This window comes from Poecile atricapillus, chromosome 16 (assembly GCF_030490865.1).
Source record: "Poecile atricapillus isolate bPoeAtr1 chromosome 16, bPoeAtr1.hap1, whole genome shotgun sequence".
Lineage (NCBI taxonomy): Eukaryota > Metazoa > Chordata > Aves > Passeriformes > Paridae > Poecile > Poecile atricapillus.
Window position 1 is genome coordinate 3,115,714 of NC_081264.1, and position 19,461 is coordinate 3,135,174.

At 45.1% G+C, this 19,461-nt stretch overlaps 1 protein-coding gene across 1 annotated transcript; it reads right to left on the reverse strand.

Annotated features, from left to right (window-relative positions):
- Positions 1–683: 683 nt before the first annotated feature.
- On the reverse strand, positions 684–19,459 carry MORN3 (MORN repeat containing 3). The gene is made up of 7 exons (XM_058851584.1): positions 19,420–19,459; positions 17,985–18,092; positions 10,187–10,342; positions 9,323–9,480; positions 7,757–7,916; positions 4,972–5,156; positions 684–3,177 (listed from the first exon to the last, which is right to left on the reverse strand). Exons 3-7 carry the CDS (start codon positions 10,329–10,331, stop codon positions 3,109–3,111), a joined length of 717 nt encoding a protein of 238 aa, XP_058707567.1. The 5' UTR covers positions 10,332–10,342; positions 17,985–18,092; positions 19,420–19,459; the 3' UTR covers positions 684–3,108.
- Positions 19,460–19,461: the final 2 nt, after the last annotated feature.

Here is a 19,461-nt window from a genome sequence, read left to right on the forward strand (position 1 = left end):
ATATTGTTCTAACCCTTTAGAGAGGGAAAAAATGTTCCTTTCATACAAGTTTTGCTATCTGAAGGAATGGATGGTGGGGTGTGATTGCACTGCGTGTGCAGCCCTCCTCCTGTGAACACTGTCTCGCATCTTTCTCGTTAATGCTGAATGGTGGCTGTATAAATACATGGAAAATAACATTGTACATTTGGGTATTTGTTAGGAATTGATAGAGAAGTTGTGGATTTTTTTTCTCTGTTTATCTGATGTTGGCATTTACTAGAAGATACTGCTTGTCCTATCCATATTGCATGGCATGATACAAATTACTTGGGACATGCAGCAATTAGCGCTTGGTTTCAGTGCTAGCGCTGCTCTCCCTGGAAAGCCTGACAGATGGTAGGAGTGAAAGCTTTCCCAGCACTTTCCCCAGTATGTTTTGCTGCCAAGTAATTATTACTTTGCTGATTTCTCCAGTGCCTTTTTCCCGTGGCACTTACACATTTTGTAACTTGCTAAACATCCAGGACTAGACTCACTGCGATGTGGTGTGGCCACACGAGTAGGAATGAGACTCAACTCTTCTCTTCAGTGGAAGAAAATAAAAGCAATAACTGTTTTAAAGTTCTCATGAGCTGGCACATATTATCTGGAGAGATAGATTTGCCTGTTTCTCATTTAAGAATCACTTTTTAAAAAGAAGGAAAAGAAGGAACTAGATGGAAATTATCACTGGATAATTTTTTTTGCTTGAAAATCAGAACCACTGCTGTTTTTTTTCCAAGCCAAAGTAGTAATTATTTTATACTTTTATATTGAAAATATGTTTTTAATAAATCCTCAGAAACAAGCAGCAAAAGGTGCTTTTTCTCTGTGTTGGATTCCCAAGTAATTAGCTATGCCTTTGTCTTCCTTGTTTAGGAAAGTGTTCTTTTTGCTGAAGTGTTGTATTTAATAACTCATATGTTTTTTGCTTTCAATGGATCTGGAAGACAACTTTTCTTGATGTATATTTATTTATGAAAGTAGGTTATTTGTAATTAATATTGCTGCTTTCTTTCAGACACCTCTGTGACATCAAGGCTACTGTGTTGTTCATTTCCTCTAAGCAAAAACTTCCATTTGGTCTCCTACATAAGAGGTTTGTCCAAGAAGGATTCCAGCAGTCGTCCTGAGCTGGAATGGGCTATGTCTAGGAGTTGAATTTAGAACACAGTTCTTCTATAGAGGAGCTTTGGGCTTTAATGGGAAAAAAGTGTTTTTGAACACAAACTGAGACAAGTTTCAAGCCAAAGGGAAAAAAACCCCAAACAACTACCTATCACTGGTTGTAGCTATCACTGTGGAATAGAAACCTGGGATTTTGCCATGAGACAGGAGGGACTGTGACAGTCCAGTGGAGCTGTGCCTGACAGCCTGGGCTGAACGTGGTCTCTCACACCAACCTCCATCTCAGGTTATCCCAACGTACTTGCAATCTGTACAAAGTGCCTGTGCAGTTCAGGTGCAGAGTGTGGTTACTGCTGAAGCAGATGGGAGCTGATCTCTCCTGTCAGCAGCACTGCGCTGCAAAGCATTGACAAGGTCACCCGTGGTGCCTTTGTATTCTAAAAACATAACTATTAAAAAAAACAACCTGCTGGGCTGTTTGCTTTTTCAGCAGCAGTCGTGGTTCACAAGCAGCAAACAGCTTTCCACTTGGTGTTTTCACGAGTTCTGGCATACAGAGGCCAAACTGGATTTTCTCAGCTCTGCTATTACATGCTTCAAATATATTTCTATTCCTGATGTAAATCTGATGGTGTGGATTTTGTAACTACAGACTCACAGGTGTTTGTTCATGGAGCACTGGAAACATTGCTTTAGTAAAGGCAATAAGGAAGCAGCATTCCAAAACACAAAACCTAGGTAGTAGACACAAAATGTATTTTCCCATCCAAGACTGAACTTTACCAGTTTTGTCTTGGGGAAACAGGCCCCTAAAATTCCCCACTAAAGGAAGAAAACCTGACTTGGTATTCACACTAGAGCAACTGATTGGAAGAGTGTGGTCAGGTGTAAAAATTTTACTTCTGTCTGTAAATTTTGTATTTAGAAGTTACATGGTTCTGAATGTAAGTCAAAAAAATCAGTTTTCCAAGTTTATTTTGTAAAATTCCTTGCTGTTCTGCATAGGAAGCTGAATTTCTCATTGATTTGTGGATCTTCTACAAAGTGACTGAGAAGTATGGGGTTTTCTTGTTGTTTAAGACATACAGAATTAGAAGCTAGTGGGACATGGTTGTTTTTAGTTTTCTCAAGCTGGTAGGCTCTGAGTTAATGGCGCTGTTATTACAGCTAATTTTCTGACTATTTTCTGCACTTTAAGCCATGATATCAAGTATGTTTTTGTCATTTTCCACCTGTGGAAATGGTAATGAAAGTTACACCTTGGGTACCTTTATCACTGTGTACTCAGGCAGTAACCAGACACAAACACATGGATCTAAACATTGAGTGCACTTAAAATTTTTTATCCCTTATTTATACTAACGGTGTTAGGCATTTACCTCAATCATTTTAAACATTGGTTATTGTATATCACTTATTTGGGTATAAAATACTTTCATGAAATAAAATATACTCAATTGTTGTGGATTATTTGTTATCTAGAGGCCTAAACTATACTTGTTAACTGAAACATGATCTGTTGTAACTTCAAAAGCCATTTTTTTGTCACAGGTATGTATTGGGCTGTGTTTGGGCAAAGTGGAGGACACAATTACTTGATTTTAAAACATACTAGAAACCTTCCTTCTCTAAAGCAAAGGTCTTGAAACCAACAGGAGTGCGATTTCTTAGCAGGAGGAATAAGAGGAGCTGAGCAAAGAGTCACTCTGCCTGTCTTACTGACAGGCAGAGTGTTTTGGTGTTTTGGGGTTTTTCCCATTAATTTTTTTACTTTTCCAAAATAATGGGGGTGGGAGGAGGTTACTGAGCAAAGCCACCTGCAGAGGGAAGTATACCTGAAGAGCCTTGAGGGAAGGGTGAAGCAATCCACGACACGATAACCACAGTGGGGGTTTGAGACTCGAAGGAATAAATAACTCAGGGTCGTGTTATTTTCTTTTTTCCTTCAGCATCTGGTTATTAATTATGGCTGTCATCAAACATTGCCCGAGCCTCTGCTGAAACACCAGCTGGATCACGTAGTTCAATCTAAATAAAAAGAATACAAATCAGTTATGCAGTGTAATTGAGGAAACTTAAGGTTTTATAGATCTTGATTACTTGAGCATTATTGGAGAGTCTCCCACGTATCAGGATTTCAGCTCTTATTGCAGCCTTTCAATTATTGTTTTAGAAACAACTACACTCCCCTAATTTTATTAGTGTGAACATCACTTTATCTCCTTGAAATAGCTCTGTGTGAGTGACTTTAACAAAACACTGTTGGGCAAAAGCTAAGCCACTTTTGTAGCCTGCTGAGCCTCACCTATAGTTTTAATAAAGGGGGTAGTGGTGACAGGAGTTTTATCAAAACCTGAAATCAATTTTTCTCCTTTTCTCTATTACTTCATATTCTGAGATCAACTGATCTCAACCCATTCAAAGCACAGTAACAACAGTGAAAGCTGATGCTTTGTTTTTGCTTATAGAGCAGAAGAGAATTGGATCATCAACTGATCTTCAGGGAGTTAAATAAACAGCCAGACTTGCACATCCTGCCTTAGCATACCAGCAGTTCATCCCAGGCTGTTGGATTGTTGAGGCTCTTCTCAGTGACCTTTGACAAACCACATATAGTAAATAGTTTTAGCTACAGAAGTGCTACTCCTTTCACTCCTTTCTGCAAAACAGAGATTGTTTTTCTCTGGTGGGTATTTGGGGCTTATTATTTGCACTGCCATGGGTGTGCCTGGTAGTTACGATACTGACTCTTCAAAATTCTGCTTGAATGGCCTTTGGCTATGGAAACTAAATTTGAAAAGATAATGGCAATGAAGGTGTAATAGCAGTGAGTTTTAGAAGGCTGCATGTGCCTGGTGTCACTTTGAACAGCCCTGTCCCTGGGCCAGAGGAAGGTGGGTGGCTTTACCTGCCATGGGGCTGTGCTATTCTCCGTGTTACTGGAGCAAAATGGTGAGCTGTGGATATCCAGGATGGTTCTGCTTGGCTTTAGGGGAAGAAGAGCTTCCCCAGCCCATCCTGCACTGACCATTCTGTTCCACAGCTGTGGTTTGCAGACCATGAGGGCTCAAGCAGAGACTCTTAAAGCCAGCTCTCACTTGGAGTCACATCTGTTCACTGCTGATTTCCATTTCCTCTTCCTCCACGAGCATGGAGCTGGGGACAGGCTCTCCTGTCCTCCAGGTCCTGCACCAAAGTGATGTGCAAGGACCCAGTGGCTGCCAGGCTGATGGCCCAGTGCATCTTTGTGTCTCACAATATCTTTGGGATGGGGATAGGGCCTGGCTTTTCCTCTGCAGTGTGTGTCAGTCAAGGGAAAAGAGGAGCAGAGCATGTGGGCTCTAGGACACCATCTGCCCCCCTTGGGCCCAGGTGGGAAACTGCACACCCCCCTCTGCCCCCAAGGCTGCTGGGCACGGTGCTGAGCTCCCAACTTGGAGGAAAGAGCTGCTGTTGGCCCTGCAGCTGCTCAGGTTCCTGCAGGGTCTGCTCAGCCTCAGCAGTTGGGCTTGGTGAAATCATTTGGTCTTGACGCAAATCCCACTATTGTCTCTGCCTCTATTGTCCCCATTTCCTTTGTGCTGCATCAGGTCTCTGAGCAGTTCTGGTGCATGAGAACTGCATTTTTTCAGATGTAGGCAATTGGGAGGCTCCAGCAGAGGCTGCATGAGCTGTTAGTCCCTATGGGGCCATTTAGGCTGCTGCTGGCCAAAAGACTCTGAGCACACACCCCATGGGGGAAATCTCTTGAGGAGTGAAATGTTACCTGGAGAGATGACCCGAGCACTGATGAATGCAAACACCAAAATTCCAAGCAATTACCTCTGGGAGTGGAAACTCTGTAGGGGCTGGAGCATTGTCTCTGCCAAAGTCGACCAGAACTCCACACTTTGGTATATCTGCTACCCAGATGCCTTCTAACAGCTGTCCCTTATCTGGGTAGAAGTATTTCCCTGGGCCATGCTTCTTGCCATCTTTCCAACTTCCTTCGTACCGATTTCCATTTGCTGCAATTAAATACATGAACAGATCTTGAAACTTGCACCATTTTGTTTAGGGGTTACAAATGGAATCAATCAACAGAGCAAATCAGCAGAGGAGAAGATCATGTGCTTGGCTCCTCTTGCTAACTTCAAGGTGGCTGTGGCACTGTGTGTCATTTTGATTTTGCAGTGCTACATTTGCTGTGCCACAGAGGGAGAAAATTCTGCAAAGGAGCCCACACTTGCTCATTTGGAACCAGGACTGTGCTCACCTGCTTTGTTCTCACAGTGATACCCTTTGCTGGCACAAGGAGCTAGTGTGCTCAGGGTAAGGGACCTGGTCCTGAGTCACTCTTCACAACATAAAAAATTACAGGATACAAGTTTCAGATTCATCACTGCAACAAATCATGCAGGATCTCTGGCTTGAAGAGGTTTGCTTGTCTGGGCAAGGAACAAGAGCACTGATTGCTGTCCAGTCAAAATAATCTTGATTTCAAAGAATACTTTTAGTTAAGTTTTTCCTGAATGAATTACGGGGTGAGAATTGTTGCAGAAGTCTGAAGAGTTTAGGCAGTCAGTTACAGGCTGTTTTTCCAGCTGTACTGCTTCTCTTGGCATTTTTCTGCAAGTTGAGAGAGGCTTTTTTTGGACTCTCTGCTGCTTTCCAGGAATTCACCCATCCATCACTAACAGGGAAAGCAGAGCTGCAAGGGGAAGAGAGCAGCCTCATCCGTGGATGCTGGTTGAGAAGGGGCATCATATCCGTGGTGGTGCTGGGGCTGGGATAGATCCAGACCACCCTGTTGTCACTAGGAGAGTCCTCTGCTCACCCCTTTTCCTACATACAGTGTTTCTAAGCCCAAACCCATTGGGATTTCTGACCATGTTAGTGAAAATACCTTTGGGTCTCAGAAGTATTCTGCCATTCTTCGTCACAAGAAATGGCTGAAATACCAGGGCACCACACAGGGTGCTGCAGAGATAGCTGGGACCTGACAGTAAAGGAAGAGGAGGAAACCAAAAACTTCGGGAGAATGTGGGTCTAATTTACAGGCTGGAGCCTTGGTGATGGTTATCTGCAACTCTGATCTGGTTTTGTGCTTATCTGCAACACCAAGCTGCCGTGCCCACAGGTGGGAGCAGCTCGGCTTCTGCACTCCAGCCACCAGCAAGTGAGAAAGCACCAAAATCACAACCCTGGCTGCAAGGAGGGGGCAGTGAACACCCTGACTGCACTGTGGTGCCCAGCTGCTCCCATCTGCTCTCCTCCCAGAGCACCCGAGGCTGTGTTGCTCACAACCAGGATCCCTGTGGATGTGAAGTGCTCTGGTACAAAGCTGTTGGGGAATGGATGTAGCAGAGGCGGCAGATCAGCACGGTGCTCTCAGCCAAGCTCACCCTCACTGGGCATGCTGCCACTACAAGCAATTTAATCTTGAGCTGCAGCTCATCGTGACCTCCACTGAAGAACTCCTTTTCTTTCACATGGCAAAGCTGCTGGCACGTGGGCGCACTTCCAGCAGCAGAGCTGAATGCATTAAGCTTGTGGGTATGAAATAATTGCTCTGGCTAATTTTAACCAAAAGGAATCCAGCTAACAATCAGTTGCAGGCTAGGCTGGAGGCAACTGGGCTCTGAAATGGTGCATCAGCCACGGCTCAGCCTGCAGGGGCTGTTAGTTTATAACTAACAGGGCCTTTGACAGGAGCATGGCAGATCAGTGCAAGAATCCTCTGGAAGCAGGTGCTGATTTCATCCAGATGAGCCATCGGTCCAAAGCAACTTTACAGTCAGCAGAGAGAGCACAGTCATGCATGTGGTGTGCAGAGAAGGTCATGCTCATTCCTCCCAGCTGCTTTGCTTAGCTAATTACTAGCCTTGAGATCACTTTCAAGCAAAAGAAGATAGAATAGATGAATAATAATATGGAGATAATATTTATTCAGATGTTCTTGGAATGCCATGCCTGGTATTGCAGAGATTCTTGGGATTCTTGGCTTCAGGGGAAAATGTGTTAAACTCCAAGGAAAATAAGGGGGAAAAAATTAAATTTCTGTCTTTATGCTGAGATTGGCCCTAACATTCCCAATCCATGATGTGCTTGATGTTATTTATGGAAAAAGATTGTGTACTAATGAAACCCCTGTGTTCACTCAATATGAGCCACTGTCGGAAGCAGACAGAGGGGATGGAGTGAACTCAAAAAGAAAACTATGCTGTTGGTTTTTTTTCCTGTGCTGGAAACCGGACTCTTCTTTGGTATGCAGAGCTAGAAAGCCTGTCTGGCAAAGTGCCTGGCTTGAAAAGAGAGATTTGCTCTTCCCTGACCCAACAGTATATTATCTCTAACCCGAACCAACCCAGTCATTTAAATGTAAATCACAGCAAAAGTAAGCTTTCATGCGTGTGGGCTTACGGGCTTGAGCAGTGCAGTGCCGGCCCTTGCGCAGCCTGTGCTGCCTCCTGCCGCAGACCAGGAGGGCAGGGATGACACGGAGCGGCCGCAGTCCTGCTGCAAGGCTGCAGTGTAGCACCCAGAAATGTGGACGGCAGAGACACCCGGAGAGCAGCACGGCACCAAACAGCTTGAAGAGGGCAGGGTGAGGATGGTCGGTACTTACGGAGCCGCAGCACGCCCTGCCCGTTGGGCTGATCCGTCAGCCACTGTCCCTCGTAGATGGAGCCATCGCTGTAGTGCATCTTTCCCCAGCCGCTTCGCAAACCATTGCTCCACTCGCCCTCGTAGCGCTCCCCGTTGGGGTAAGAGAACATCCCCCGGCCCTGGAGAGCAGCACAGAGATGGCTGGTTAGGAGCTGCTCTACTGAAAGGGGACAGTGTTCAATTTTAGGACATCACTTTGATAGAATATTCCATTGTTTATTACTCTTACACATGGCTGCTGGCAGCCCAGCTCTGTGGCTGTCCTCACACTGAAGGAAATGAGATGTGGTAGTATGGAATTTTTTTTTTTCAGTTTTATTCCCTTGACAAAACCTTGGGTTTATATCTCAGTGTGTTATTATTGGCATGATTGCTGCTAATATTTAGCTAAAAGCGGGTTTTACAAGTATATAAACCTGCCTGAGGATAGGCAGCATTAAAGGATGTGTCTCTCAACACAGGGATTTCATGTCTTTCAACCCTGACGATGTTTCCAGCTCAGTGTGTCCCAGGCTGGCCAGCTCCACCCTTTGTTTGTTTTACATGTATGTTTGCCATAAGAGAAGTCCAGAGGTACCTCCTATGCCAGAGAGTGATACCAATAAGAAATATTTCCATATCACTAACACATTTCCCCATAGGAATGAAGTGTTCTTTTTTTCTCTAAACAAATAATAAAACCACTTCTGGAAACAACTAATTTTTCTGAGTATAAATTTTATTAAACTGCATGGATGTAAGGGAGAAACTTTTTTAGAAGAAAACCCAACCCTAGTGATATGTGGATGTTATTATAAATCTTTCACCAAAGCTCAATTATGCAAAATCTAACCTTAAAGAACAGGAAGGGAAGCTCCCTCTAACAGACAGGAGCCATGGAGCCACATGCTCATTAAAAGCGTTGGTGGAGATGAGTTTAATTTAAGAGCAGACACAAAGACAAACACAAGGTTTCCATTGGCAGATCCAGAAACGTTCCTACAAGGATTTTCACATTAGATTGCAGTCTACAAGATGACTTTCTCATTATGTTCCTTTTAGGAAAAATAATGATTTATGTGACAGGCTTAATTTCCAAAAGAACTCAAATTATTTGCCTATCATGCTGTAAAACTCCTAGAAGAAGGTGCATTTTCTGGCAGTGCTTATAATACTGGTTCCTCTGACTTGTTCAAGAACAAGAGGAATGAAAGGGATGGGTGGGGAGCATTAAGAGACAGGATGTGAAACCTCCCATCGTCCTTGGCCGAACTGCAGGTGAGTCTGAGCAGTAACCACTGCTCTGTTTCAGTCAGTGGGAGCTCTGGGCTGTAGCCTGGTAACCAGCAGATGGGTGGGGATGACTCCCTTTCCAGGAATGAGACGGCACTCCCAGAAAAATCTTGGATTTTTAGTCTTAACCATTCAATTCAGCCTCAGTATTGCAAAAAATAGTATTTTCAGTAATCTTTTTGCACATGTGCACCCAACTCTTCCCTGTGTTTTGGGTCCCACTGCCTCACTGCTGGCAGAAAATCTCACTTACACCTCTTTGGTCATTTTCCCACCAGCCTGTGTACACCTTCTTGTATTCCTTGGTCACTGGGTCAAGAATGCTGTATGAGCCATAACCATCCCGCTTCCCAAACTTCCAGTCTCCGCTGTAAATAGCTCCTGTGCTTTTCCAAATCTGGGTGCCTTTACCTGTTTAACAAACAAGAGGAATGACAGGGAGACCATCATGGTTAGGAGAAGGGTGCACAGGAGTGCCTTTCCTGCTCCATCCCAGGCAGGGCAGCACTCCCTGCACAAAGTCAGGCTTATGTCTGGGATTCAGTTTAGCTTCCCAAATTGGAACCGTTGTTAATCTTGATCAGGGACTTCCTGTGTGGTCTCTGCTGAATGCACTGAAATCTTTCCAAACCTCAGTTTACTGCTTGTAAACAAGTCTGTCCTGCTCTGGCTGCTCCTGGCTCAGACAGGGTCTCCTTCTCCTGCTCTGTCCCCTGCAGCCCCTGCCACATCTTGGGAATAAATTAAGATTCCTGGAGCCAAGTCGGGAGCTGAGAGAGCTACATGGACTGTGCAGCCAGGACACATCCCAGTGCATGGAGCTGACTGCAGTTTGCTGTATTTGGAAAGGATTTTTAAACATCTGTAATAGAGATATTTTGGGTAATTGCCCCTGAGTGCATGCAAAAGCTCTTCAAGTTACCTATTAGAAACGTTTCTGCATTTTTGCATTACATATATCAAATATATGTTTGTGTGTGTGTACATATAGTCATACATGAATGAATGTTCTTCCAGGAGCATATAGAGCACACAGAACCACTGACCACTTCCTGCCCACAGGAACCTTTGGAAGGACATCTAAGTTGCTATTTTTTCTCAAAATTATCTATCTTACCATGTTTCAAGTTGTCCAGCCATTCTCCAGTATACTGATCCCCATTTACAAAATAAATTGTGTGTCTTAATCCACATTTCTGGGCTTTCCTGTCCCATTCATAAAAGAGAGGGTCTCTAATCCTGGGGTACTTTATAACGGGCATATTGTCGGTATCTGGAGAAGAAAACAAATTATTATCAGCAATAGATTAGAAATTATGAAGGCAAGTACAGGCAGAACAGTATTTATGAGCCATGCACAGAGATACAACAAACAGGAGGCAACTAAAGATACTGAAACCAGCATTATGTGAAAATGGGTTCATAGCATAGCCCAGCCTGTTAGGAAATATTAAACAAATCTCAGCAGGTCTGGTTTGTGGTGGGCATTGATCTCTGCACCTGCCAGAGATCTTGGGGAGTGCAGGGAAAGGCATCTCCTCCATACAGCTGATGGAATGGGAGTTGTCCAGCATCCCTGAGTCCCACCTGGAGCTGAGACACCTCATACTCCCAGCAGTAATGCAGCTCAGGCTCCTTTCCTGCTAAAAATATCAGTCCTCCAGCTGCCTTCTTAAAAGGGGTTGAAACCACAACATTTCCCTCTCCCAGGAGGCTATGGACTTGCCCAGGGCAGGCCAAGTGCTTGCCTGGAGTGGTCTCCTATAAACCATAAACAAAAGCCAAAAGGTGGCTGTAGAAACAAAAGCAAATTTCTATGAAATCCGTTAGCATCCAGAGCCTGGCTGGGGCCCGGCCGGGTGGGATGCTCCGATTTTGTCTCCTGGGCTCCCCCTTCTGTCCTGATCTGCGGGACTGAGCCATTTAGAATGATTTTGCTGCTGTCTTTCCCTTCTTTGGTTCCTGCTGTGCTGTGGGTGCCGGGGAGCCCGGCAGGGGAGAAAACCTGGACCTTGTGAAGAGAGGGGAAAAGAAAGGTGCTTTAGGTCCTTGCTAGGAAATAAAAGCTAGAAATTCTAACTAAGAAAATACTATTAGAGTTCAACCTCAGTTCTGCATTTTCCAGCTTTGGGAAATGGTCATTCAACAGGAAGGATAGCATTGCTAAATAAAAGTACTTATGTATCCAGAAATGAGTATTGGTTAGAGAACACCGAGGACAGGATCTGTCCCTCGGTATGATGGAGTCACAGCCCACTACAGAGGACGTTTTTCCAGCAATGCAAACACAGGATACACTACAACTGCGGAGTTCCTCCCTCACTTTTGAGTGCTGCAGCTCCTGGAGAATGGGGTTCTTCCCAATATTTGCCAAGGGCTGGGTGTTTTCAGGACACTGTGCCCCACTTTGCTGGCTTGAGCCTGCCCTGCCCTAGCTGGGGAAGCAGAAGAGCCGAGCTACAGCATCTTGTACCCGTCTTGACACTGGCCATGACCTCTGAGCAGCTCGTGCCTGTGACAACAAGTCTCTTCACTACCCCTGCCAGATGGGACCATCACTTTCCCACCACCACATCCCACCACTTCTTTAACTCAAAGCTTAGGATTTACAAACCCCAGGGAGGATTCCCAGCTGCGGGGGCAGCCCCATCTGCTCGCCATATCCTGCGAGGCACAGCCCGCGCAGAGTACCCGAGGTAATGCGGGCTGGAGGGAGCCACCTCTATTTGCTGAATCCCCTTCTAAATTTACGTCAGTCATGCCAGGTTTGCGTAAGTGATAACGCAGTCGGTATTCACCTCCCTGGATGTTTTTAGCCGCCCACTGCCAGGGCGCGGGGAGGCTGGCAGCGAGAGGCAGGCGGTGCAGAGTGGTTCTGGTTGCAGCTCTCGGTGCGGAAGGCGAGACGCCGCTGCTCCCGTGCGCCTCTGCCGAGGCGCTTGGGGACGAGGCCCGTACAGACCCCCGCCACCCCCTCCAGACGCTGAAATTCGACTTTTGTCGGGTCTCTGGTAAAATGAAGCTTTAGTCTGCACGGCCTTACAGGAAACACATTTTTTCCCTCCTGTCTCTTTGAGGAACTTCAGAGCAATGCGGTATGGCTACTTTTTCCATCTTACATCTTAATGAAGAGCAAGGAGGGAAACACACCTGGCTGCAGAGAAGCGGCTGCTGGCCGTCCCTGGCAGAACCCGGCCTGGCACCGCACACCCGTGCACCCTGCCTGACAGTCCCCCGGCCCCGAGAATGCCCCGGCTGAGCTCAGCCCTTGCCGTGACCCAGCACCACGGCAGTGCCCTGCAGCGGGGTCCCTTTGCCAGCACCCACCGGCGGAGCGGAGTCACCTCCCGGCCCCCAGGGCGCTGTTTGCGAGCGGAATGCTCAGGGCGCCTGTTGCTGCTCCTTCCCAGCCGGGCAGCAGGACAGCAGGACAGCAGGACAGCAGGACAGCGGTGCGACAGGGAAAAGCCACGATCTCGGTTTGCAGAGCAGCCGGAGTGTGGCCGCCGCTCTGCCGCCGTCCCCGATGCCGAGGGCCGAGCTGCGGACACCGACCTGCGCTGGCGGCGGCCCGGTGCTGCCTGCGGCGGCGGGGTCGCCATAGCAACGTGCCAAACTCCAGCGCTAAGGGCCGCGGCAGCGGCTCCGGGCGGACGGGGATGTGCCGGGACACGGCATCGCACTCTCGTCCCCTCCATGAGCACGGGGGATGGAGCCCGAGCCACCGGGCATACACAGCGCTGGGCAGCTCCGTGCCCGGAGCTCCGCATGTTCCAGCAGAATATAAAGTGCTAAGAAGCAACGAGTGTTTCACCTCTGGTTGGTTTTTTATACCCCCAGCAGCAGAAGGCTGGAAATGAAAGCACTGATTACAGCAGCGATGAGTAACAAATAAATCAGCCTCGCAAATGTCGGGAGAAATAGGAGAAAGCTCCTGAAAATGCACATCAGCGGTTTTAAAGGAGAAATCTGAATAAATTTGGCATTAATTCCCTCATCCATGACATTTCTTCCAGGGCCATGGTGAGCAGGGATTGCCACTCTGGCATTATGGGTGTCTGTAATCATCGTCCCTAGTGGATAATTGACTGTGCACATTTCCAGTATCACACCAAAGCTCTTGTATGACTCCCATGAGCCAAATGCATTTGGTTCTCATCCTTTTACCACATTTTTGTACACAACTCTGCAGGCTGTATGGTAAAAATGTTGAGGCATGTGGGAAATCCTGTGATGAAACAAAGCAGCTGCCTCTGTAAAGATGAGATACAGCTCAGTCTTCCCTGAAGGGTGTTCCTTTGCCATCTTTGATATCTGTGGCATTGAACGTGGTTTAAATGTCATGTCCATGCTCGGATAGGACAGAGAATGGATTTATTCCAAGCGTGAGTGTGACTAAAGGCAAATACTGCATTTCCCATGGCATGTGTGAGGGCCATGGAGCCAAAGGAGACAATGCCACTGCCTGGGAAATCAGGTGTAGGAAAATGAAGTGGAGGGAAGGAAGAGGTGCTCCACAGACAACATGAGCTGGTGTGGAAATGACAGAGGGAGATCTGTACCAAGGGAAAATACACACATGGAATTCCTTGTGTTTATTTTAGATGAACTGGGAAGATGGCAGCTGCTAGCAAGCATTTCCAGAGATGTAGGAGAAGCAGAACTTAAAGACTTCTTTAAGCAGGGAAAAAAAAAAAAAGAGACAAAACCATGGAAGCTAACCAAGTTAGGAAATACTTATACAAGAGAAAATGTCTCCTGCTATTAAAAATGAGATGAAGATATTCAGGAAGGATTTATTCACAGTCACTCATGTTAATGCATTCTGGTTTGGGGCAGAGCCTAAGAATTACTGAAGACAATCATCCCTGTGTTTCACATGGCCAGTTGTAAGGGCTGGAGAGAGGACAGAGGTTTGGGGAGGAAATAAAGAAACCCTTGAGAGAGAAGAAAAAATGCTTATTGCAGCCCAAAATCTACAGCCTGAAATTACAACCAGAAATAGCCCTCTCTGGAAAAATATTAACTATTTTTATTATTTCAGCCCCTATATTACACTGCACTTAACTGAGAGACTGGCAATTAAAATAATTAGCTAATTCAGACCATTTTACTTGTTTATTTTTAAAGGGCACAGGCTGCCTGAGGTTTTTCAGCTTCAAGTCCAAACTATGTCACACCTAACCACAGCTTTTGCTAACCACAAGTTAAACACATATTTAAAAATTAATATACATTTGAAAACAATAAAAACTTTCAAAGAGTTAAAATATTTTAGCAACAAATTAAAATTCACAAACTGGGATCAAAAACTGCCTCTGCAGAAACCTCTGTATCTGGATATGACAGAAGGTGCTGCTTCCATTTCTGGGTTGCTTATTTTAAATTCTTCTGCTCCTGGTCTCTGTGTGTTTGTTATTTTACTTGAGTGGTCCCAGAGTGGGTTATCAGCACCCCCACAGAACCTCCTGCCCCCTCAAAGGAGACTTCACAGAGACATTTATCTAGGAAGAGGCTGTGTGTGATTCCCATCTACAGCTTTCTTAGTTCAGATATAAACATTTGAATCATACTTAATTATTTTGTCACTTGATAATATCGTTCTGTAGCTTTTTGTATTACAAGGGTACAGAGTGGGAAAATGTAAGCATATTCCTCTTACAAAAAAAGACAAAATTAGACCATCTTGAAGAGAAGGTGGTGATATTTGAAGTTTTATCAGAAAGTTCTTTTGACTCACTCAAATGAAATTTTACTTTGAAAATGTCATTCCATTTTGAGAGAAGGAACCCCCTTAGCAAGTAGGAAGTGGGGATAATTTTTCTAAAGGGTGTCAGATATATCTAGAATATATAACTCAGTCAAGGAGTGAGATATAAACTCAAACTGACCCAGAAATGTCCTAACAAAACTCTCTTCCTCCCCCAAGAGCAGCTGTTCCCAGGCACAATATTGAGGCCACTATGAAAAGTAGGGTCAAAAACTCAAGTTACGATGTGCTAGGAGGAGAATTTGGGGTTTCCTTGACACAATTCCCCTTGTTCCAGCCTTGCCAGACAAGATTTGGCCCCAGATACCCTTCTTGGCTGTTTTGGTTTCTTTTTCTTGTTTCACTCTGACAGGCATTGGCCACTGACACCAAGGAACAACAGCAAAACCTTCACCAGGCAGTGCCAGGGCTTCAGTTCTGCTGCTGTTTGTACTACTGCTACTTTAGTTGTCTGGCAGTTGATTAAACCTTACATTTATTAAGACTGAAAGGAAGCTTTTAAATCTGTCCCTATAAATTGTGCTGTAATTTAGCCCATTACTCTGGAAACACAGTTCATTGTAATGAACTCCACTTCCAGGCTGGACTGAAGATCAGACCAAGCACTGGGAGTTTGTGCATGGAAATCTTCCTGCAGCAAGGTCCTGTGATGTATGATGCACTTCCATTTTTTTAATATTTATTTTAAGGGCAGGATTTAAATTTTTAAAAATTAAATAGGCCCTCAGTATTCTACATCTGAAACCAATCATTTTTGAACTCAAAGGAGACAGCTGTTCCAAGCTGAGTTTGCTCTCACTAAGCTTGGGGAATCACCCAAGTGAAATGTCCAAACTAACTGAAAACTGTCAGAAACAATAAATTAAATTTATTCTGGGAACTTTGTAGAATAAATAGAGAAAAAGCATTTAGGGAAACATATGTTGGAATTCTTTAAAGGTGAAGAGTGTGACAACAACATACTGTGGAAGTGGGATGCTCAGATGTGTGTTTTATTGCTGCTATATTCAAAAGAAGAGTCAGGGAAGAGGTGGGAGGGTCTTGGACTCCGACCAAGCCTGTGTTGGTGAGCTGAAGGAGAATCCCCACCACTCTGCTCTAAAGAATTGTCATTAGCAGGATTTAGGAGGGATTGAAGTGAAAGGTTTGAGGTGTAAACTTCACCTGGCTGCCTCTGGTTTGAGAGGCAGCCTTGTAGGAAAAAACATTTTAAATTCTTCCCTCCTTTTTGCCGAGAGCAGTTCTCTCAAGATAAAAACCATGTTGGTTTTACATCAAAACAACCTGAAGTTAAACCCCTGGGTTATCTGGAATATTCAGGCACTTAGATAGTCCTGGAAGCTGACACCAGATACCCTCTCCCCATGAGTTCCTGTTGCTGCAGATTTTTAGCTCTTGTTCTCTGATTAACTACCTGCAACAGGGTAGAGGTTTAAAAGTAAAGTTATGATGTTAATTTCTGAAGTCACCCAAAGCTGAGAATTATTTACTGACCACGGAGTACTTTGCAAGACTCTTAATATCATTGGAAGCAGATAAATTTGGCCATACTTGAGCTAATGCCTCACTTCAAGTCCTTAATTTATTCCTTAATTGAGGGATACATCCAGATGAATACAAGATGAATCAGCACTAACAATCTCCAGCTGAAAAATGTGCCAAGTATTTTATTTATCATAGCTTTTTGTCACCTGATGTTAAAATAGGGACTCATCTACATTTCTATTTTGTCCTTTCCCGTTTGCTGTGCTGGAAAGAATCTGTATTTCTAGGACAGGGGAAAAGCATCAAAGGAAACAGCCTCAATTATCTTTAGAGGAAAGAATGAATGGAATTTGCACTCAGGAATAGTCTGGAGGGTGAAGGAAAGGAGCTCACATGTGACTGTATATATATATATATATATATATATAACTATGTGTGCTCAAACAAAATCTAACACACAGAGAACAGTCACAATTTCACTGTGATCCTTAACTTGATTTATTAACTCAATTTCTTAGATATGTTTTCTGGCAGTGAAAGAACTCTGGTGAGTTGGGGATTAATTATGATAAAGGCAAACCAGGGATTTCATGTTTGTAGATTTGCTGTTCCATGGCCTTAGGTGATCTCTGGCAGCAGAAAACAGCCATTAAAACTTGCAAGATACCTTGAAAAATGGTCATAAAATATTGAAATTCAGAGGAAAGGCACCATTCCTCATGTGTTGCCACAAGTGAAAGACAGGCGAGGTGTGAGAACCGAAAGCATCAGTTGCACAGATCACTGTTATCTCAGCTTGCTTTGGTTTTATTCACAAAGATGTGATTGAAATAATGAGATTATACAAACAGCTCCAGCCTCCCAGGAAGTGGAGAGAGCTTACAGGTAATTCTGAAGTATTTTGTAATGGTGCAAGGTTAAATAATGCAGAACCAGCTGTAAGGCCAGCCCCGCTATACTCACATTGTTTGTGCTTAACTAAATGTTTTTGTGGTTTCTGTTTTGAAAGAAAATGCAGATCTCTTGAATGAATATTAATTAGCATGGCTTTGTTAAAAAGTTGAAAGAAATCTTTTGGGGTAATCATTATGCACAGCCACAACGTGTGTAAGAATTGTTCCTTGTCAAGAGGTGTAGGGGAGAGGTAGGAAAGTTTGGGATAAATGACTGGTGATTCCTTGGTGCTCTGGGAGAGCTCTGGGGCCTGCACAGCAGGGCTCTGAGTGGGAAATGCACATTTCCTGCCTTTGTATGTGAAACACCAACCACAGCCAAAACAAAATGTCATCAGCCTGCAGAATCACAGCCCAGGACACATTCATTCTGATAAGAGTTTCCTTCTGCTCTTTGGAGGCTTATAGATCAGCAGCAAAAGGAATACTTTTAAGGGTTATTGACAATTTATGATGTTTTCTAGAAGCACCTTTTCCTGAATGTTAGGACTGACATAAGCAATCCTACAAATGTTGAAGTGTTTTTAACTTTCTGGATTCCCCCAGATCTGCAAGAGGGTGTCAGCACCCCAACAGCAAAGGGTAAGATGCAGCTACATCTTAGGGGTGGCTCTGTGATAAACTGAGCTGACAGAGAACTGCAAAGGTGGAGGGAATGTTTTCATGTGGGAAGGAAAAATAACTTTGCTGGCAGGGAGTATTCCAACCTTGTGGTGAACTGGAAAGTTTTGGCACGTATCCAGCGCAGAATTAACGCTCCTATCTGAGATGTGATCCTTTCTCTTCAAAAGTCAGTAATCCAAAATCCCAGCTTCCTGTAACATAAAGTCCTGTTACACAGGATTGTGGACAAAAGCTAGAATCCAGGAATAATTGAATACAGACATAACAAATTACTGTGACATTTCTATTATGTTGATTAATTTGTTATTCTACTTCAGGATTACCAAGACCAGTCACAACATATGTGTTTGATCTCTGGACAATCATGGCCTCACTGGAGAAGCAGCAGGGAAAATAAAATATCCCTGGGGTTAGTGGTTCTCAAATCAGCAGAAAACCCAAACCACTACAAATTCTGAGCGGGTTTCTCTGGAAACTGAATGCAGAAGGTCATCAACGGCATTTCAGGTGTCCACCCACAAATGTATGAAAAAAACATGCTAAAAGGCAAACAGTGTGAATATAGACCTAGAGAAGGACCAGGGACAGCAATAACACTGAAGAGTGTCTCTACACCCAATGTTTTTGGTTGTTTATGCCAAATTCAAGGAAATGTGATCCTACATACACTCCTCATGAAAAGACAGCATTGCATTTGTGTTTTTGCTTTGGCTTCACTCCTCCCCTCTCCCTTTTACCTTTTTTTTTTTTAATTGCTTCCTTCCCCCTCCCTTTTTCTTCCTCTTTACCAATTTCTACCCTTTCACAATAAACCCACAGGATGTGGTGCCAACATTTACAACTCTTTACACCTTGCCCCAGAACATCAGGCCCTGCTCACAGCTGGCCAGTCCAGCTGCTGAGTGGGTAATTATTGTAAAAATAAAAACAACAGGAATGTTCTCTTGTTGTCTTCTCTGATATCAAGGACCTTTGACCAAGGTCCGGGCAGCTGCAGGGCTGAGCTGCCTCAGATTCAGCCACCAGGTCTCTCTGAGGGGGCTGGCCCTGTGCAGTGGAAGGTTTTATCTCCACTCTGAGCCCCGTGTGTGATGAACCACCTTTGAAGGGCAGGAAGATGCTTCTATGTCACACCACGGAGCACTTCAGGTGCTGCCACAACACAAAGGGGTCTCAGGAGAGGTGCAGGGACTCCAGGAGGTGACCGGGGCAGGGCGGATGACAGCAGCTGAGGGGACCCCCCCATCTGAGGGGAGCCCTGGCCTGAGGAGAGCACAGGCCTGACGGCGACCCGCGCCTGAGGGGACCGTCACGGGAGGGGATCCCGGGCCTGAGGGGACCGTCACGGGAGGGGATCCCGGGCCTGAGGGGACCGTCACGGGAGGGGATCCCGGGCCTGAGGGGAGCCCACACCTGCGGGGATCCCGCACCTGAGGGGAGCCTTGACGTGAGGGGAATCTGTGTCCCGAGGCGATCTCTAGCCCGAGGGGGAAATCACGGCCCGAACCATTCTCCCACCTGCCGGGTCCCATCCCTGAGGCGGGGAGAGGAGGGCGGGGC